General features: G+C 36.3%; 3 protein-coding genes across 3 annotated transcripts; 2 read left to right on the top strand and 1 right to left on the bottom strand.

Annotated features, from left to right (window-relative positions):
* Positions 1 to 1,209: 1,209 nt before the first annotated feature.
* LOC123916808 lies at positions 1,210 to 6,152 on the top strand. The gene is made up of 2 exons (XM_045968351.1): positions 1,210 to 2,693; positions 6,066 to 6,152. The coding sequence occupies exons 1-2, from the start codon at positions 1,545 to 1,547 to the stop codon at positions 6,087 to 6,089; spliced, it is 1,173 nt and encodes a 390-aa protein (XP_045824307.1). The 5' UTR covers positions 1,210 to 1,544; the 3' UTR covers positions 6,090 to 6,152.
* A 1,032-nt stretch (positions 6,153 to 7,184) lies between these two features.
* Positions 7,185 to 9,192, top strand: LOC123913458 (B-box zinc finger protein 20-like). Its single transcript, XM_045964209.1, has 3 exons — positions 7,185 to 7,881; positions 8,177 to 8,554; positions 8,665 to 9,192. The coding sequence occupies exons 1-3, from the start codon at positions 7,696 to 7,698 to the stop codon at positions 8,866 to 8,868; spliced, it is 768 nt and encodes a 255-aa protein (XP_045820165.1). The 5' UTR covers positions 7,185 to 7,695; the 3' UTR covers positions 8,869 to 9,192.
* A 1,073-nt stretch (positions 9,193 to 10,265) lies between these two features.
* Positions 10,266 to 21,299, bottom strand: LOC123913460 (kinesin-like protein KIN-7D, mitochondrial). Its single transcript, XM_045964210.1, has 25 exons — positions 20,497 to 21,299; positions 20,231 to 20,328; positions 19,984 to 20,073; positions 19,674 to 19,726; positions 18,289 to 18,354; positions 17,783 to 17,836; positions 17,494 to 17,553; positions 16,623 to 16,701; positions 16,433 to 16,500; positions 16,086 to 16,142; positions 15,886 to 15,990; positions 15,619 to 15,723; positions 15,269 to 15,376; positions 15,018 to 15,149; positions 14,740 to 14,922; positions 13,895 to 14,098; positions 13,422 to 13,562; positions 12,883 to 13,002; positions 12,714 to 12,764; positions 12,476 to 12,523; positions 12,226 to 12,372; positions 11,172 to 11,906; positions 10,833 to 10,962; positions 10,631 to 10,730; positions 10,266 to 10,520 (listed from the first exon to the last, which is right to left on the bottom strand). Exons 1-24 carry the CDS (start codon positions 20,817 to 20,819, stop codon positions 10,645 to 10,647), a joined length of 3,243 nt encoding a protein of 1,080 aa, XP_045820166.1. The 5' UTR covers positions 20,820 to 21,299; the 3' UTR covers positions 10,266 to 10,520; positions 10,631 to 10,644.
* Between the last annotated feature and the right edge of the window lie 275 nt (positions 21,300 to 21,574).

Raw genomic sequence — 21,574 nt, forward strand, 5'->3', positions numbered from 1 at the left:
ACCGAAAGTAAGGTTCATTGTCACTACTCACTACTAGTCATGATAAAGTAGCACCATAATATGAAATATATGGAACTTTTTTTTTCAATATTAGTAGTATTAGTTTTTAGCTTCAAATTAGTAGTATCATTATATCTTTAGACAAATTTAAACTAATAAGTTTCTAATATCACATGTTAAAGAATCAATAGTAAAAAAAATATGTTAGAAATTGTTTATTTAATTCTTTGAAATGAAAAAAAAAACAAACAATTTAAACACAAATTTCAGGGTAGTTTTTAAATTTAAATATAAATTAAAAGATAAAATAGCTATGCTGACTATTTAACATGTGTATTTTTAGAGTTTAACGAATATTTTAAGTTTATGCTGATATTTAATAGAAATCAGAATACTTTTTCATATCATATACTAGTAGTTAAAGTATGATGTAGCGAATAATATCATTGGATTAACAAACGTAAAATTGTTTATGATTGGGGTTCGAACGCCAATTTCATCACTTGTGTGTATAAATTTATAATGTCTTTGTCATTTTATCTATGTACCAAAAAAATGTGTCTTAACACTTGTTAGCAAGTCTCCTTTGTCTTAATTTGTTGAAGATTCTTTCAAACCTACAAAGTGGGTACGGAACCAACATAAAATTTCACCCTTAGCATAAACTAAGAGTAGATTGTTAAATTGTGCTAACTTTATAAAGGGAAAAGTAACTGAGAAAGTTTGAGAGTGGGGCTGACATTTTGATAAAAGCTTCCATTGTCAAAATTTCTTTAGCCGCAATAATTGATGCTTTGGAATATTTACAATATGAGCAAAAAAAAACGTGAACTATAAGTTAGATTTTTTTTTAATGTGGCTAAAAAACACAATTTTTAATTAAGTACATCTTTGAGACATTATTGATAGACTAGAATATTATTGTCATTAAACATAATTATTTTTGTAATTATTTGTAATTATTTTCATTAAAGTCTGTCATTATTCATAGGTTTGATTAGCCTATTATTATTGTATATATAGACACTTAACCATATCAATGAAAGACAACAAAAATCATTTTCCAATAGAATATTATTTCCTTCAGTATTCCTTTCCTTTTTCTATTATGGTATCACGAGTATTGTTTTCTTTCCACGCGTGACCTACAAAACAAATTGCAGCGCCGCCTCTTCTTCTTGCTCACCCAAAGCCGCTCCATTCATAGCCGCTCTCTTACACCCGCGCCAGCTCTCACTGTCCGCGCCGACTAACCCAAAACGCGCCGACCACGATCTGTTCGCGCCAGCACCGCCGTGCCGTCTTCCGTCACCGCACAAGCCGATCATCAATACTGGTTCTGTTCTGTTCTGCTTGCAAAATACAGCAACAACATCACTGTATTGGATTTACGTTTTCTCTAAGTTTGAATTTTCTCAGTTTCGCACAAATACGGTATCTGTCTCGCAGAAACAGAGATATAAAAACGGTTGTTTTATTGTGTCCTATTTTTCTACCGGTTCACAAAACACAGCAAGTCCCTCTTTGTTTTCACATCGGTCGACATGTCTTCCTCTCCTGCCGCTGCATCCACAACCTCTGTCGACATCTCCACATCTGTCTCTTCAGCAAAAACAGATTTTCATCCTGCCCTTGTCGTCACCAACATCAAACATAGCATTCCCTTTGTACTGGAGCTGGAGAAGGATCACTACAACATGTGGGCCGAATTATTTGAGGTTCATGCTCGTGCCCACAAGGTTATTCATCACATCATTCCTCAACCCGGCAAAGAGAAGCCTGCCTCCACTGATGCTAGTTTTGAAATGTGGACAATTCTTGATTCAACGGTTCTTCAATGGATTTATTCCACTATCTCATTTGATCTCCTTACCACCATTATGGAAAAAGGATCAACTGCCATGGCTACCTGGAACCGTTTGGCCAACATATTTAAGGACAATCAAAACTCTCGTGCTGTTGCGCTTGAACAATATTTTTCCTCCACTCGTATGGAAGATTTTCCTAACGTCTCTGCATATTGTCAACGACTCAAGCAACTATCTGATCAACTGAAGAACGTTGGAGCACCCGTCAGTGAACACCGACTGGTCCTTCAAATAGTATCCGGATTGTCTGAGCCATATCGTGGGGTTGCCACCGTGATTCGCCAACAGAAAACTTTACCCTCATTTCTTGAGGCTCGCTCCATGCTCACCTTGGAGGAATCTGGTTTGGCCAAAATGCATAGCACTAGCTCACCCACTGTCTTGCATACTGCCATGCCACGAGACACAGATGACTCCTCCCAGCAGCGTTCCAACCGACGACAGGACAACCGTTCTGGTTCAGGCCGCAATCGCAACAATCAAAGTCGCACCAGAGGGCGCAAACAGCGCGGTGGTTCTAGGTCTAACGGTCCCTCTTGGTCCTCTCAACCATGGCAGCAACTCCAACATCCCTCTTGGTCTCCTTGGGGATGGGTCCCACCTCCATGGGGTGTGCCTCCTTGCCCATATCCTACATCTCAGTGGACACAACCCACCGGTACTCCGAGGCAACCAGGTATCCTAGGTCAACGTCCACAGGCTCACGTTGCTACGCCTTCACCAACCTCCACTGACATTGCAGCTGCCATGCACACCATGTCTCTTAATCCGTCGGACAATGGTACATGGACACTGGAGCCACCTCCCACACAACAGCATCTCAAGGTAATCTCACGTCTTATTCTAATTTGAGTCATTTAAATCAGAAACTGATTGTCGGTAGTGGACAAGGTATTCCAATTCAAGGGTCTGGTCACACAACCCTACCTACATTTGACAAACACAAACACTTAGACCTTAAACATGTTTTACACACACCACAAATTATTAAGAATTTGATTTCTGTGCGACAACTCACTACTGAAAATAATGTTTCTGTTTCATTTGATCCATTTGGTTTCTCGGTATTTGGCTTTCAGACGGGTACCCCTCTCATGAGATGTAATAGCTTTGGTGATCTATATCCTGTCACCTCTGCCTCTCACTTTGCTGGTCTCTCTTCCGGTCTCTGGCACAGCCGCCTCGGCCATCCAAGTTCTTCTACTTTGCAGTCTCTTCATAAAAATAAGTTCATTAGTGGTGAACATTTAAGTTCTAAGACTATTTGTAATTCTTGTGTTTTTGGCAAACATATTAAGTTTCCTTTTGATTCATCCAAAAATGTTACTTTAATGTCTTTTGATATTTTACATAGTGATATATGGACATCACCGATTTTAAGTTCTTCTGGTCATCGTTATTATGTTTTATTCTTGGATGATTATTCTGATTTTCTGTGGACATTTCCTATAAGTAACAAATCTCAGGTTTTTGAAATGTTCACTTCTCTTTATAATCAAATTCGCACACAATTTTCTCAAACCGTGAAATGTTTTCAATGTGATAATGGACGTGAATACAACAATACATTATTTCATAAATATTGTGTTGATAATGGTCTTATTTTCCGTTTTTCTTGCCCTCACACGTCATCTCAAAATGGCAAAGCGGAACGTAAAATACGCACCATTAATAACATGATTCACACTCTTCTCGCCCATTCTTCTGTTCCTCCATCATTTTGGCATCATGCCCTTCAAATGGCTACTTATCTTCTTAATATCCTTCCTCGAAAGAATTTGTCAAATCATTCTCCTACTCAAATTTTGTATCATCGTGATCCTTCCTACACACATCTTCGTGTTTTTGGTTGTCTGTGTTATCCATTGTTTCCATCCACTACCATTAACAAATTGCAACCACGCTCAACACCATGTGTCTTCTTAGGGTATCCCACTAATCACCGAGGCTACAAATGTTTCGATTTATCGCAAAGAAAGATCATCATCTCCCGACATGTCATATTTAATGAGACACAATTCCCCTTTGCTCATATGTCTTCCCAACCTCTCACCACCTATGACCATTTCACTGATGACTTGCACCCATCATTAGTCCATCAATGGACCAAACCCACTTTGCAATCTCCTCTTGATGACTTCCCTAGTCCGTCACCTCCTGTACCTAACCCTCCGTCTACCTCACCAGCCAGACCACATAATCCTTCTCATACCTCATCCAACACCACAATATCATCTTCCCTCCCTACGAGTACACCCGATACCTCCCCACCACCTACACCACTGGCCCAACCTGCACCCCCTACTCGGACTATGGCAACCCGTAGTATGTGGGGTATCTACAAACCTAGAAAACTCTTTAACCTTTCTGTTACCATTGATGATCCGACCATTTCACCTCTTCCCAAAAACCCCAAACTAGCCCTCTCAGATCCTAATTGGAAAGCCGCAATGCAGTCTGAATTTAATGCTCAAATTAAAAATAATATGTGGGATCTGGTCCCCCGACCTTGTGACGTTAATATTATTCGGTGTATGTGGATTTTTCGTCATAAAAAGAAATCTAATGGTTGTTTTGAGCGTTACAAAGCTCGTCTTGTAGGTGATGGCAGGTCACAGATTGCAGGTGTGGATTGTGATGAGACGTTTAGTCCTGTAGTAAAACCAGCGACTATTTGCACCGTTCTCACGATTGCTCTCTCTAAATCCTGGAATATTCATCAGTTAGATGTCCAGAATGCATTTCTGCATGGTGACCTTCACGAGACAGTCTACATGCATCAACCACTCGGTTTTCTTGATCCTCATCACCCAGATTATGTGTGCCGCTTGCGAAAATCACTCTATGGTTTGAAGCAAGCGCCTCGTGCTTGGTACCAGCGTTTTGCTGACTTTGTCTCCACCATTGGATTTGAGCACAGCACTTCAGATCACTCACTCTTCATCTATCGACATGGCTCTAACTTGGCTTACATCTTGCTATATGTTGATGACATCATCCTTATCACCTCCTCCCATGACCTTCGAAAATCCATCATGACATTACTTGCATCTGAGTTTGCTATGAAGGATCTGGGACCGCTGAGTTACTTCCTAGGTATTGCCGTAACTAGACATGCTAGTGGACTCTTCCTTAGTCAGAGTACTTATGCTGGTGAAATTATTGCTCGCGCAGGCATGGCCTCGTGCAAACCATCTGCCACTCCAGTTGACACCAAGCAAAAGCTCGGTACCTCCGCCGGCACTCCGTATGACGATCCCACCTTATACCGGAGTCTCGCAGGAGCCTTGCAGTATCTTACTTTCACCCGCCCTGACATTTCTTATGTTGTTCAACAGGTATGTCTTCACATGCATGCTCCTTGTACCGACCACATGCTTGCCTCAAGCGCATCCTACGTTATATTCAGGGAACCCTACACTATGGTTTGCATCTCTATCCATCCCCTATTGAGAAACTTGTCTCTTATACTGATGCGGATTGGGGGGGCTGCCCTGACACCTGCCGTTCTACCTCCGGCTATTGTGTGTTTCTCGGTGACAACCTCATTTCCTGGTCTTCCAAGAGACAACCCACACTTTCTCGCTCGAGTGCAGAAGCTGAGTACAGAGGTGTTGCTAATGTGGTTTATGAATCTTGTTGGCTTCGCAACCTTCTCTTGGAGCTTCATTTTCCACTATCTCAAGCTACGTTGGTATATGATAATGTTAGTGCCATCTACCTTTCTGGTAACCCAGTACAACATCAGCGTACTAAACATATTGAGATGGACATTCACTTTGTTCGGGAAAAGGTCGCCCGTGGCCAGGCACGCGTCCTTCATGTTCCTTCCCGTCACCAAATTGCTGACATCTTCACCAAAGGCCTACCTCGTGTTCTATTTAATGATTTTCGGACCAATCTAAGCGTCCGCGAACCTCCCGCTTCGACTGAGGGGGTGTGATAGACTAGAATATTATTGTCATTAAGCATAATTATTTTTGTAATTATTTGTAATTACTTTCATTAAAGTCTGTCATTATTCATAGGTTTGATTAGCCTATTATTATTGTATATATAGACACTTAACCATATCAATGAAAGACAACAAAAATCATTTTCCAATAGAATATTATTTCCTTCAGTATTCCTTTCCTTTTTCTATTAATTATGATTGAAAAAAGATAATCAAATTGAGATTTTGAACTTGTTTTGCAGACACCGCCCCATTGTTGTTGTTAAGGCCTTTCTGGACATGCCTGTTTGTTAGGCCAAATGGTTATCTTTTCTTCTCTTCCGACCCGTGATTCTTTTATACCTTTCAATATTTCAATTTTATTCTTGCAGAAAAATTCGGTTCGCAGAAACCAAATTTTTTCTAGTGCAAATTCAGAGTAAATTTCGGTTTTTAGAAATCGAATTTTTTTTTCAAGGCAAAAAAAAATCGGTTTTTAGAAACCGAAGTTTTTTGCAAGGGCAAAATTGGAAATTCAGGGGTATAAAAGAAACACGAGAGTCGGAAGAAAAAACATCATCTAATTTTTCATTCTCACATGACAACGTCAGGTGAACTTTTCGTTCTATATAATATAAGGTTAGGTTGAATTTGACTTATTTTTGAGCTTATGTGAAACAGTTTATTCTAACTTGATGAGGGAGTAGAGGAACAACACACCAGAAGGTGTTTCTTCAGTTTGACCTAAATTGACTACGTTTGAGACACTAATATTTGTTGAATTATGCCATATTGAACCACCGTCTCATTTGTAAAAAACACGTGATATGAGTTTTTCTGCTTACATAAAATAGGAATATGATATCAAACGTTAGTTGGTTCAGTGGTGATTGGCGCTAAACTTGGTAGGTAGGACCACGGTTCAATCTCCCGCAACTGCATTTGGGAGGGGACTGGAACCACTTGATGCCAGAACTCGCCAGAACTCTGGACTACTAGGGTCCCCTTCCTCTAGGAACCAGAGAGTGAAAACCAAAAAAATAAAAATAAAAATGAATATGATTTTTTTGCAGTTATTGTATCCCGTTGTAACTGATCTCAGTTGTCCGATATAAAATCGATGGCCGAGATTGCTTTAATCATAAATGAATAACCGAAATTTTAATATTGTGTGAAACTGCGTGAAAAACTTACGGCAGATCCCACGAAACAACCTCTAATATTTTTTAGAGTTTTGAACATTTTGAAGCATTAGGACACCTTATATACCGGACACTTCACCCATCACCTATCATAAATAAAAGTACAAATGTGTGTTAAAGTGTGTTTATTATTGGAGTGTGTTGCTAGCACTCCTCTTTGAATTATAATAAAAATGGCAGATGACCATGCCTATACAAGTTCAGACAAAATTACAATTAGAGTGAAAGCTTTCACTATATATATAAACAAATAGAGCAATAACCCTCAGAACCAACTTGCACACTTTCCTCTTTACTCATTGAAAGAGAATCACACATGGAAAGAGTCAGAGAAAAGAAACAGGTATGACAATGCACTCATCCAAAGTTTTCAGAAAGTCAGATAACACACTAAGAAAATACTCCCCTCTTACCTGATCTTAGCTGTTCTCTCTGATCCATTACCCAAAATCTCATACCAAACGCCCATAATTCTGGATCAGATCCATGCATTAGTTGATTCTGATCGTTGATTTGAGATCGATAAGCTCCTACTCCCTCCAAGTTATCTTAAACTATTTTTTTACCATTGATTTGAGATCAAACTGAAATTAATAATTGTGTTAGTCTGCGTTGAATCCAAATCCCATAATTCTTTTGTCCCCGCCCGGGCTTGTCTTCAAATCAAAACCCAATACTCAAACATAAAGAGATGAAGATCCAGTGTGATGCATGTCAGAAACAAGAGGCTTCGTTGTTCTGCCCTGCAGATGAAGCAGCTATCTGTAATCACTGTGATCATACAATCCACCATGCCAACAAGCTCTCTGCTAAACACAAACGTTTCTCTCTTCACCACCCCACTTCCAAAGACATCCCTCTCTGTGATATCTGCAAGGTACATTCCTTCCCCATTTCATTGCTATTTTTCAACACGATTTTCGTTTTATATTAAAAACAGGTCGCAACATGAAAGTTTTTTATGTATATGTAACCGCAACACTGACCGCGGTTGAGGCAGTATCAATATCAATATCGCAACAAGAAAGCGATTTAAATTTGCTTATCAATAAAAATAAAAAATAAAAAGGATGAAGATCATAGCCTATATTATGATCCAAAAATATGGTAATATTCATTTGTTATTTGAAATAAAAGACGGAATAATAAAGAAAGTAAGATTTTTGTTGCAGGAGAGACGTGCATATCTATTTTGCAAAGAAGACAGGGCAATACTTTGCAGAGAATGTGACATTCCTATCCATAGAGACACTGAACTTACCAAGAAACATAACAGATTTCTTCTCGCAGGCGTGAAGATCGGTGCTGCTGCTTCTTCTTCAGATCCAACAACTTCGAATGGCTCAGAAGTAAGAACCTCGCTTTCAAGAGAATCGCGACCAAGTTCATTTTCAAGTGAAAATAACCGTTGTTCTCGCACTTTCAAAGACAACATGGCTTGTGACACAGTTTCAACAAGTAGCATTTCTGAATACTTGATTGAATCAATTCCTGGTTACTGCATGGAAGACCTTTTTGATGCTTCTTTTGCACCTAGTGTTTACTGTAAGGTAATTGGTGGTATCATATAGTGCACTCTTTTATTTCAGTATAGAGAGGACCTAGCTATTTTTCTTCTAGTTAATTAACATGTTAGCATTGTGTTCTGGTGATGTTTCAGGATTATCAACAAAACCAAGATCATCAAGTTATAAGCATGTGTGACTCGGTACCACAATATGAAGTTAGATCCCCTCAGCTTAGCCTTAGTGCTAATTCGAACGTTCCACAGATTGATTCTTTAGATGGGGTTATGGAAATGCCAGTAACAAAAGCTGTCGAAGGATATTCGAGTTGGAGATACAATGTACTTTTGGATCGGTAGTGAATTTGAAAAAATCACAATTACACTGATTTTGTTAAAACATCAAAGTATAGTTTTTGCCAAAATCTCAGTGGGTCATTGTAATTTTGTCGATCTCACTGCAAATCCATTTATGCATGTAGTGGTTACAAAGTTCCTTCAATGAGTCCTCCATACATCAAACAATGTAGCGGCTCTCGTTAATCAACGTTTTGTAAAAATCTGTTAGAAAAATTATTTGTTTTCTGCGTTAGTTTACAATTTTATAAGTATCTTCTCAAAATTTGTATTAAAGTTCATTTTTAGATTTGATTTGCTTCCAGCAATTTATACAATAAGATGCAATATGATAACCCCCCCCCCCCCCCCCCCCCCCCCACCCCACACACACCAGTCATTGCTCTCAGGCCTCCCAAAAATTTAATTTTACCCTCAGAACTTTTTGGAAGGTATAATCCGAACGCTTCGGAAGATAACTTCCGAACTCGCTACATTTCGGACCGTAACTTCCGAACTCCACCCATATAGGTTAGGATTAGGACCATAAAACAATGTTCAGTTATGTGCAGTCCAATAATTTTTCAAAACAGTATCAATTAGAGATTTATATTCGATTTTTTTAACCAAAACTAAATGATCGCCTAGAAATTGTATCCAGCTATGCATATATTTCCCTTAGTCAATCAGCATAATTAAGCTTTCTAATCGTATACTGATCATAAAGAACAGAATTTAGTTCAATTTTTTATGGCCCCTTGGGATGAATTTTGAAATACTCTGGAACAATTTCACATTGCAATCCCCGTCTAGATGTTTATTTGTTGGTTAACGAGTTGTTAGCTCACTTAGCTGAATAGATTATACTCAAATCTGAGAGATTGTAGATAAATGAATTTCCCCACTCCTCATCCATTTGTTTTTGTTGTTTCTTCTGACGAAAGGCAAATCTCATGGAACAGTTGATTATGAATAATGAAGATTTTGCCCGTAGAGTGGTCATTGTATATAGGTCTAGGAAAAAAAAATTATCAATAGGAGGCGAAGCCTGAATGAGGGAAGAGTTCTATTTATGGGCTCATGCGACTGACTGAAATAGTGAGCATTACACTTGTATTTTCATCACTTAACAGTTAACATCAAAGCTCGTATTCAGGAAGGAGAGGATTTTTCTAAGGTGTAATCTAAGGTTCTCATATCTTTTTTCCTTTTAGCTATGCTATACTTTGAATCGAATGTTGGATGCTTTACTTTCTAGTTGGATGAGATCTCTAGTTAGATTGTTTTTCATCTGATATCTGTCTTTAGTATGACTTAAGCCTCCTATATTTGGCCTTTTGGTGCCATTGTGTATCAAGAGCTATGCTTTCACACATATGTATTACATCTCTATTGACAAAAAAAAAAAACGCAGGATAATATCTACATGAAAAATCTTCTGTATAGTATTAAAACAACACACATTGTGCATATTTTCTGCAGTGCTGTTTACATCATTTTCCTTTTTACATTCTTTTTTCCCACCCTTTGTCTCCCCCTTTATATATACAGTTATCCAGTGAAAGAAAGAAAGAATATGGTATCAATTTACCTTTTGAAAGTTTACATACAAGCAAACTAATGAAAGAATTGCACCCTTGACTGTGTGGATAATAACAACTCAATAAGGTAGAGTACTGCAAAAATTTCAACAGCCAAAAATGAAGACAGGTTATAATTTTGTATATGAATAACACTTGAATATGACTCATTAAATAAATTAATTATGAAAAATATTGCAAAAGACCTTAGTTGAAAGGCTCAAGATGTAAAAGCAAAAAGCCTATCTGCTATATTTGTTCGGCATATTGGACATTCAGAGCATGCAAGTGAACAAGATTTACACACTGCAAAAGCAAACAATAAGCTTTGTAATTCAGATCCAAAAGAAAAAAGGAAATGTGATAAAAATTTAAGATGTAGAAATATTCAAATAAGAAACGACTTACAACAGAAATGACGGCATGGAAGAAGCATTGCTGCAGTTGAAGATTCAAAGCACACTTTACAAACATGGGAATTTGCATCTCCATTACCAAGATGCTTGAGTTCTTTTTCCTTCATGTCTTGCATTCGTGCCTGAAATCATATATTTTAGATAAACCGTACTTCTGCAGCCATTTTGTTTCATTACAAGATTGAGCAATAAAAGCGGCACAATTTAATACTCAGGATCTAATTTATTAAAAAAATATATATACTCGGGAGCTAACCCAACAATGATAATAACAGAGTTCCAAGTTTGATATAATATAGTGACATACAATTAATTGTAGAATAGGTATTACCTTTAGATGAACAACTAAAGGTTCTTCCTTGGGAGTTTCGTTGTCCAGTTTTGATACATCCAAAATCTGCTCCCTAGAGATAATATTACTTTCAATGTCATTACTTTTCGGATCATTCGTATGTGTGTCCCCATCAGCAGATTTTTTGTCAATGTTTGATTCTGTGACAACACCCGCTTCTCTCTTTAACTTCGCAACGAGGACCCACATATTTGCTAAATCATTCTCCAACGAAGATTCCCTTTTCTTGGCCTCTTCAACCCTGTTCCTGTACTCCTCTTCCATAATTTCCTTTTCGGCCAATGCAGTCTCAAGAACTGCTTCTCGTTGTTTCCTAGCCTGAAGTTCCATCTTCAGATCTTCAACTTCGAGACTCCATGACTCCAACTCATCTCTACCAGCTCCCAAATTTTCATTTGCACGGCTAGAAATTCTACCCTTCCTTCCAGATCTTTGATCATTGTACTTGCGATGAACACCATTAACTGTCTGTGTGACAGCACTTCGAGTGTTGGCCAGGTTTCGAGCAGCCATCAATTCTTTTTCAAACTTCGCGTTCTGCAATGAAAGTTTGGTTACCTCCCCAGCCAAACTGTTCAACTCCACAGCAGCAGCTGAGGCCAGTTCTTTGGCATAAGAAGCTTCTTCAGAGAGTTTCTGATTCTGCACATGCAATCCACTATTCTCTTCTGACAGTTGTACTTGTTCTAGCTTTAGTTTTTCATTTTCAATCTCCTAAAGGAGGTAAAATGTCAGTTCAGCAATTAGATTGAATCATCAAAACCGTAGAGTAGAAAACAATCAGAATTTATGATGATAGTATCCGCAAAACTTTCGTTAATAAAGAATGCATAAAAAATGATTTATACAGCAATCCTAAAAAGTGGTTCCATTCCATCAAATATACCCAACAGAATGAAGGTGGAGTGAAAACAGATTAGGAAGGGAAACATTAACCGAGGAAAGAAACTAACTAAAACCAAGTGAAAGATAAATTCAAAAACACATAATCCTTTGAGCCGTGTTACTTTAAAAACAATAAAGTCTCAGTTACCTGGTACTTTATTTTCCTTTTCAACTCATCAATGTGCTCTCCAGACACACACTCATCAGCAGGCAAAAGTGAGGTACCCCTGGAATCTGTTGCTAGTTGCTGCTCTAGCAACTTCACCTTTTCTTGCAATTCTCTGTTTTCAGAGCACTGGAAAAAAGTGAGGGACAGTGTCAAAATATAGCAAACAGTAATTACAGCATCTTCAACTTTGAGGATGAAGAAGTAAATAGTCATATAGATAAACATGTACCTTGCTATTTAATTGTTCTTGAAGGACACGGTTGTCCGCAGATTTTATCTGTAGAGACATTTAAAAATATATAAGTGAATAATCAATTTCACTAATACAATTCACATATTCGTATTCCATATTGAGAATAGAATCATAAAATGCAATAAAAAAATACAAGCCATGAAAATTGTGTTTTGGAAATAAATTTATGATTCAAGATCAAGAAACTCCCTTATATAGATAAAATAGTATTTACCTCCAGCTCAAATGCTTTTTCATTACACTGAGTCATCAATCTTGTGACTGTCTGTTATTACAAACCCAAAGAGAAAACAAAAGTATAAGCTTAATTGAAGAATTTACATAAAGATACTATTTTTAAATCTACATAAAACTGAAAAGAACTTCAAAATAAAAATTGCCACCTGCTGCATTTCAACCAGGGTTGTATTAGCTACTGAAGTTTCGCCACTCTCAATTATTCTTTGTTCTATACCTCTCATTTGCTTCCTTTTTTCTTGGATTTCTTGTTCCAAGTTCTCAATCTGTAATAAGAAAGCATGCAAATTTCCCTTCAAAAGGACTTCTACCAAGAATTAAATCAGAAATATGTCATTTCAATTAGAGTTCAGAATTGTCTTTAGTCAGTCTTAACCACTTGCACTCAGAATATATATTGTAAGCTACAAAGGCCACACAACAGGAAAGGACTATTGTTTGCAGAAGCCAAAATATACAGATATAATACATCTAAATTTTATTTTGAAAATTAAATGTGTATATAAAACAAATAATCACTCCTATTTTCACAGTCCAAAATTTGAGTGCTTGCAATTTTTGGCGTATCCATGTATCATTGCTTTTATGGAAATATTAAGCATCTTAAATCTTTCATCAGTCCTTCTCCACATCTACCAGTGGTCCAATATGTTTGACTGCATGATTTGAAAACAAGGCAAATAACCTGAGTTCTGGAGCTTTCAGGATCATTTACAGACTGCTCCGTCAAGCGCTTTAGAGTGCTGGTACTGAACGCAATGTCTCCAGCAAGCATTTTGACTTGCTCAACAAGGAGATCCATCTGATCAGACATTGTCACCCCTCCCTACAATTCAATAATCACTTTAAAATAAAATTTGAATAGGGCAATCCACTTTACACGTGACAATATGATGAAATACAATTATGACTATCAGCTTGAAGAAATACTTCTATTTAGACATAGCTCCAACTTCAGTACAAACTCCATCTCCACCAAGGAAAATCCCCAAACGCGAAAATTCTCACAGGGATCCTTGATAGGAAAAATAGTCACTCCCATACTAATTAATTTCAACAGAACTATTCCACAATCCCAATGTTGACAATCAATATGCAAATTAGTATGAAATAAGGTTAACAAATAGATGTTGAGACTTGAGAGGGAACGTGACTCACTGATGGTATCCTTGTTCCGCTGATCAGTTCACCAGCTTGTGTTGATTCAGTTATGATACTGCTAGATGGGGAGAGCTCTTCGTTCCGTCTACTCGATGTTCTTCTATGTCTAACATCATGAGACAGATCAGATGTCACTGTTGAAACATCTTTTTGGCTCTCACTTTCAAACAAAAGAGATCCATCTTGTAGGGCATCATAATTCTGGAATAAAAATTTAAGCCGGTTACTTACTGTTTAACATGTTCTATAAAAGGATAGTCACATAACGAAAGGTTGATTTGGAGGGAAGATATATTTCTGATAAATGATGATATCTGAATACATATATAGTTCAGGAGTAAAAATCACAAACCCCTCACAAGAATGTCCTATGGGATTGAATCATGAATAATGTTAGGCCTTCTTTACCTTGTCTTGGATATTAATTCACTTATGAAGAAAACAGCAACACTGATTAAATACTTGATAACTTCATCAAAATGTCTTGATACATAGCAAAGAACCAACTCAACCTAGAATCATAAGCTGTTTGGTAGACTGGGGATAGGACCATGAAGAACATTTAAGTATTATTTCAGTGACAGAAGAAATAAACTTGTGTGTTTTATAAGTATTATTTCAGTGACAAGAAATAAACTTGTGAATGCCATGCCACCAAACCTAGAAGAGCTTAAAATGAGCCTAACAATCAATGGCACAGAACTTGAAGCTAAAGAAATTTAAAATAAGAATGAAACTCGAAGCAAATCAGAATAAGTTGTTCAAAAAAGCACTTGCACTTAAAGAATGAATATTTAAAAGGATGGTAGAACACACTTCACACCAGTTGAAGGAGAACTCACATCATCCTCGCCAACAGAGTGGCCTCGCTGGTGACCAGGAGCATCAGTTATATATCCAGGAATTGCATTCTTTGATGAAACCAGAATGAGCTTGGTTAGCTTCTGGATCCTACTTGCCAGAGCAACCTTCTCTTCTTCCTCTTCTTCCAATCTTGACTGCATTTTCACTTGACCTTCCTCTAACTACTCATATATCAATATAAATTAAGAAGCAAAACTCGTTACATATCTCAAAAAACCAAGGGAAAAATGAAAATACAAAAACAATAGCTAAAAACCTTTTGCTTTAAGGTCAAAATCTCCTCATGGTTGACACCAAGATGCATCCCCTTCTTCAGCTGATCAAGTTCACTTTTGAGAACTGAAATTTCTCTCTGGTATTTCTTAATAAGAGATTTTTCATCAATAATCTGTTTTAACAAATATTTGAAGAATGGATCAGGAAGGGCCTCAAATACACGTTAAAATACTTAATGACATGCAATTATGTAGCTAATTAATAATTATACTTAATGGATCAGGAATGGACCTTATTACGTGAAGCATATATTTCTACTCGTTTTGCCCTGCTTGCAAACTTCAAGGTATTGTGAGTTTCTTCCATATTACTGGATGCTGGGGTCACATTGCATATAAGCTGAAATTTTCATGTTAAAGCCAGAATTAATGTGGTGTAATGGTGCTCGTGCAAACATTCGAACACACTTTGTTCCATTATATCAATAAGATAAAAAGCAAGAAAAGTGAAGGAAGCGAAAGTAAAAAAGCCATAGCCTCATTGAAGCAAATGATGACTAAGTAGGTACAGAATAAAAGGGCTGTCAAATACAGGTGAACAATTATTATTATTATATCATTAGAAGTGTAATAGAGACTCACTGATACATGACCATGACCACTAAGTGACGATTGCAGGAGGCGGGTAAGCTTTGAATCTCGATAGGGAACATGAGATGATTTCCCCTCGCTCAATTTTCCAATGACCTTTAAATGGAAACCACAAAATCAAAGAATGCAGGTGCAGGTTTTCTGATCTTTTAACAAAGATATAAATTGCATATTGTGCAAATAGTGATTGCAAGTCCAAACAAATTGTTAAAACAAAACCTCTTCATGGTAAAAAAAAAGGAAATGTAAGACACCTACAGTTCCAAGTGTCAGGAGACTTTTGTTTATATATGATCCTTCTTTTCTTCTTAATCCAGTTGTTTCGGTTTTGGAGCTTTCAGATCCAGCCAGATCAATCAAATTCTGATAGAAAAAAACAAGCAAAAAATGAGCTTATGAATGGGAATAGAAGGGGGTAGTACTAGTAATGCTTGAAAAGTTTAATAACATTCACATACAAGCTGAGAGAATATCACTCCATCGTATTCTTTACCGTGCACGCTGCTTTCAATCATCTGCAGACACATCAGATATTAGATGTAAAAAAGTGTTGGCCTAATGAGGTTCTGAGAAAAAAATGCCATACATTAACTTAGTAATTATTAAAATTTAACAGGCATGTAGAAAACACAAGTACAGTCAATTCCATGAGCACGTAGGTTGCAAATTAGCCATTTAAAAATCTAAGGCCTCGGGCTGTGATGTAGAAATGTTTCTTTTTACAATGAGATCAAGTATAGAAAGCACGTATAGTAAGGGGTATTTTGGCACCAAATTTCAATACTATTATTCCAAGAATTCTTACAAGTGTAAAAATTGTGTGACTTCGGCTGCTGAAGAGATTAAAATTGTTTGATCCAACATGACGATGCTCTGCCATCAAACAACATGCTTATTTATAGAATTTCTGAATCAACAATTTACCATGAGTGCTATACAGCCTATATTACTCAAAACAATTGGAAGAAAGTATAACTATCATTGTCGACATAAACCTTCTCCAGCAGCAATAAAGGAGAGAGCATGCCCAGGAGACAAAACAACTTCTTCCTTTATACCCTCCACATAAGTACCCTGAAATACGAACCAACATAAATCATTTGTTATATCTCAAACTAGCCTTGAGAAAATAAGAAAGTTTCTGAAGAGTTCAAACTTCAAACCAGATAATACAGTAATTGTCTAGATACTCTTCAAATAAATTGTTTCAATAATTTTTAATGTCAATTTTAATGCATAAGTTTTAGCATAGAAATGAATATTTTATTTGGAAACACAGAATAAATTTAAATTTATAAAAATAACGAAATAAACTTTCAAACATCAGTACTAACCAGAAACCGATCACCATCAATGTTGACACATAAAAACAGGTTTTCAGTTTAAAGACGGAAAGGAAATGTGTTTTTGAATTGAAAATATATGTATTACAGAAGATAACCCTTGTAACCCCAGGGTAAAACTCCTCAGAGTAGAGACATTTCTCTCTCTACCCAAACCATAAGGTTTTAACTGAATAATGCTGAATGAATCCCTCTTGTTGCACCTATCACTATTGTAACTGCCATTTCCCTCTAACAGATTCGCCAGATAAGCAATTTAAACCCATTCTCGATTCAGAACATACCAGAAACTGGTTACCATCCACGTTCACACATAAAAACAGGTTTTCGGTTTAAAGTTCATAGATACATCATAAATGCCATGCCACATTCCAAATACAACGAGAAATGTCAGTGTTTGTGTATTGAAAGACATTGAGAATATAACGAGAAATTATTTGAAATTGGAAATTATGGAATTGGAACGAATGAACCCAGAATTATAAACAAAATTTCAATTACAATTAACAGAAAACTAAGCAACCTGTGCATCTTCTCTAACACGCAAATTTTGGCCAGTTGGGTCAAGCAAGTCATTTATCACCTGACACCAAACATAAACTGTGAAAATATCTCTATTAACAATGAAAATTTAGAAGAAAAAATATCTCTATTAACATGGAATTGGAATGTAACTATCAGTGTCACAGAGTAGCAGATGTTGGGAAATTTTAGTTCGGGTAAAGCTGAAAGAACTAAGGTTGTATGAATCACTAAAGCTGTAAAACGTATTCAGAACACTTATGGTGTAACACAAAATGTTTTGGATTTACCTCATTGTATATTTCTAGATATGACACTCGAAGTAAGAACTCTCTTCCTGGAGTCTGCAGTAAACACAATAAGTCACTCCAAACAAGTTACAATACTATAAAGTTAATCGAGAACAGATGGGATACTTCATACTTCCATTCCACAATCATGCCAGGATGAAGTAGTTTCCAAGTATTTAAAAATCCAAGCACTATGATTTCTTACCAATCAAAAGTCAAAACACAGAGCTCAAATATCCTTGCATGTTTTAAATAAATAACTAGTGTATATTCAAAACAGAAAATAATAATGGTATGCATAACGGAGGTAGGAAATTGGTCACAAGTACAGAAGAAAAAAAGGGTGAGTATTGAGAACAAAACAAATATAAAAACATCGTTTTCAAAGAACAGTGTTATGAGGAAAAATAATGGGAATGCTACACTTGTTGCAAAATAACCAACATATATAACACTCCTACAACAATAATTTAACTAACATTTACTGTGTCTGCAAAAAAACTCACATCTTGGATACTGCTGAAAACATCTTTTATAGCCAATGGTATGATACCAGGAGAGTTTTGATCTCCCTGCAGAAATCATTGTTGAAAAGCAAATCAGAAAAACAAATTAAGAGATCACGTCAGTTCAAAAAAGCTGCACCGCGAATGTGAATTAGTTTGTGAACAGAAAGTGATTTGAAACAAAATAAATAGGGCATTGTAACAGTGGTAAAAACTGCAAGTTAACCAAGTGTTTAATTGTCAAATCATGGCACCGTGTTAAGAGTTCCAAATTGGATAAAGAGATGGTATGAAAATATGTTTATAAGTGGGGGCAATCCTCGCTTTACAAGCCGGTTTTGTAGGATTGAGTTAGGTCCAACCCAAATTCTAAGATGGTATCAGAGCATCTCATATTTGACATGTTTGGTGTTCTTATCAAGGATGTAATCTCAAATAAAATGAGTCGGTTCAACTGTTCAAATAGAATATTCTTTTCCAAACCTATCTGGTATTTTCTAATTTCACTTAACGTAATGTGTTTTACTTCTATAATATCCACAAATCCTTTCAACTTATTAAAAACATATTTTTAATTATAGTTCTTCTAATTCTATTACATGTTTAACTAATACACCAAATTTCTAATTCTAAAACATATTTCTAATACAGATGTCAATGGTAAATCACCAAATTGTAAACCCACAAATTGACTATCTTTTGTGATTATAAATCACAATGTCAACCGAAAGCGCGTCCAAGGCTCAAAGATCCCCCCACCCCCATCATAAATCACTTCTTAACAACAGAATCATCAAACAATAGGTGACAAAATCTTATTACCTACATTCTTCTCAAGAATAATATAAAAAGTAAATGCCTGCTAGAAAGTTGATCTAATGCAGCACATGTGCTGTCCTATTAGAAAATTGAAATTAGAAAAAATATTAACTTGACAAAAAGACCTCAAATTGAGAATTGACAAATAACCTACACCACATACCTACTCCATCTATTTTAACTTTATCCGCTCATTTGGATTAAGAAAGCTCTCAAATAATTACTAGGAAAGATACATTTGACTAACCTATCCTTCATTAAAATACTCAAATTATATTGCTCCAATAATGGTTTCTATAATTTTTTCAACTTTTTTTATTGTCGAAAAAAAAGTTAAAAAAACATAATCAATATTTTCATGATTTCCCAAATCAAAAGATAAAATGAAACAAAACAGAATTACTATAGCTCCAAATATTTGGGTAACGTGGTATTAGGTAGCTGTAACATGCAGAGGTGAAATACTTTAATGCCAAAAACAATTCAAAATAAAAAATAAGGAAAAAAAAAAGATAATAATCAATTCATTAATTTATTTTGAATTAATCAAAATACACGACACTTACATGCATCGTATGTGTTTTTCCACTACTGGTCACACCGTAGGCAAACACTGTTCCTGCAATGTTTATCACAAGTTATTCCAATCTCAGCTAACTCCACCAGCCACTTTAACATCAACCATTAGGTAATAGGTAGATATTATTAACCATTGCAATCCATCTATTGAACTAGATACATATTTAAACGTAATTACATTAAGTAATTTTCATCAGAGTAATACAATGACTCTAGTTGATATCTAATTTGACATATCTTAAAACAGCACATTCCCATTTCTACAGAGTTTTAAATCTATATAGTAAAATTTCCTACCATTGACCCCTTCCATGGCTGCCTTCACAACAGGTTTGGCTGCTACCTCATACACCTCATCAGAATTTGTATGCGGTCCAAACACTCTGTCTGCACAAATCAAATCGAAATTCTAACATCAATATCTCCACAATTTCTACACTAAAAGCAAGATTATCGTCAATTCCATAGCTGAAACCTAATTAATTCACCTCCATTAATCTCTCACAAAATCACATAAAAAACGAATTAAAAAAAATGAAAATACCGAATGCATAAGCAGTAGCTGGATTAAACTCATTCCTCACAATCTTATCACCATCTGCATACCACGCGATCTCGTCCCCTCTCTGATACTCTCTTTCACTGCAGCAAAACAACACCATAACCAAAACGAAATCAAACTTCGCAATCAAATTCAATAACAGAAAACACAATGCGAAAACTAAACAAATTAAAAATGAACGATTCAGTTACTCTCAAATTCACAACGAACGATTTCAGACCATAACAGAAGCAGATCTAAGGCATTACCTCAACGGTCTAAACCGAATCGTCACCGAAATGCTATCTCGAGGCGTGGAAGAAACAATAGACTCCGCAATTACCTCCTCCATTGGAGAACCATAACCTTGTGCGTCGAAATAAGTTGACTCACTTTGACCACCGCGACTCGGAGCTATGGATCGGGAACTGACTTCAGGCGTACCACCGGAGTTGAAAAAAGAAGAGGCAGAAGAAGAGCAAGAGCGTGGCATTAACTTTGCGGCGGTGAAGGAAGAAGCGGAGGAGTAAGGTGTGACAGGTTTCCGGTGAGAAAACGGCGAGTTGCTCCTTGCTCGTGAAGACGAGGCCATTGAGTCAACTAGCTGAGTTAAGTTAGTTAGAAGAAATTGTTAAAATGTGAAGTTAAGAGGGAACAAAGGAAAGGGAATGGAATGTGTCAGAACTCAGAACTTTCTCACATGGCTAAAGCTATAGAAACAAAAGCGAAGAACATTTTCTTTTTTTAATCTTTTATTTTTTTGACGCTTTTAATTCACGAGGAGAGGGTTTCGTCTTCTGGAAGACAAGTAGAGTTGCAGAGAGAAAGTGGTTGAAGAAGAAAGAAAAAAAAATGTAGTGAGAGAATGTTGAGGAGTGGTAATATGCGTTTAAATTTATTTTTCTTAACTAATTCTGGAGCTTTTTATTGGAGGATTTATTTATTATTTATTTTTATTAAAAAGTTAAAAAAAAAAATTGTTGTGACGGTCATTACGTGGCAGGTAAGGAGGTGGGGGTGGGCATTTAAACTGGCGGGAGCGCCCGCGCAATAAGAATGGAACAACAATGGCAGCCTCATGTAACTAAAGTCACAAGTGTAATAAATGAAGATGAAGATTAAAATGTACAATTAAGCTTTTTTTATTATTTTAAAATAATTAAGAGAATAGAGTGTAGAATTAATATTTTATGAGTGTGTTTAATAATTATAGTTATTTCTAAAAAAAATACTATATAAAGTTAGGTTTTTTATATGAAAAAAAATTATATTTAAGTTTTGTTTGGTAACGTCGTATTTTGAACTTTATGATAACTGTTAAGTCTTTTGAGAAAAATCATAAGCTAT

The sequence above is a fragment of the Trifolium pratense genome, linkage group LG3, assembly GCF_020283565.1.
Source record: "Trifolium pratense cultivar HEN17-A07 linkage group LG3, ARS_RC_1.1, whole genome shotgun sequence".
In the NCBI taxonomy this organism is placed as follows: domain Eukaryota; kingdom Viridiplantae; phylum Streptophyta; class Magnoliopsida; order Fabales; family Fabaceae; genus Trifolium; species Trifolium pratense.

Bases quoted from the DNA above. Each gene is read 5' to 3' on its own strand.
- LOC123916808 (XM_045968351.1), top strand. From the start codon at position 1,545: ATGTCTTCCTCTCCTGCCGCTGCATCCACAACCTCTGTCGACATCTCC. The intron at 2,694-6,065 runs GTAATCTCACGT...CTTGTTTTGCAG, and splicing joins CCACACAACAGCATCTCAAG to ACACCGCCCCATTGTTGTTG.
- LOC123913458 (XM_045964209.1), top strand. From the start codon at position 7,696: ATGAAGATCCAGTGTGATGCATGTCAGAAACAAGAGGCTTCGTTGTTC. The intron at 7,882-8,176 runs GTACATTCCTTC...TTTTTGTTGCAG, and splicing joins CTCTCTGTGATATCTGCAAG to GAGAGACGTGCATATCTATT. The intron at 8,555-8,664 runs GTAATTGGTGGT...GTGATGTTTCAG, and splicing joins CACCTAGTGTTTACTGTAAG to GATTATCAACAAAACCAAGA.
- LOC123913460 (XM_045964210.1), bottom strand. From the start codon at position 20,819: ATGGCCTCGTCTTCACGAGCAAGGAGCAACTCGCCGTTTTCTCACCGG. The intron at 17,837-18,288 runs GTGAGTTTTTTT...TGTTTACTGCAG, and splicing joins TTTTCAGCAGTATCCAAGAT to ACTCCAGGAAGAGAGTTCTT. The intron at 17,554-17,782 runs GTAAATCCAAAA...GTTTGGTGTCAG, and splicing joins ATCTAGAAATATACAATGAG to GTGATAAATGACTTGCTTGA.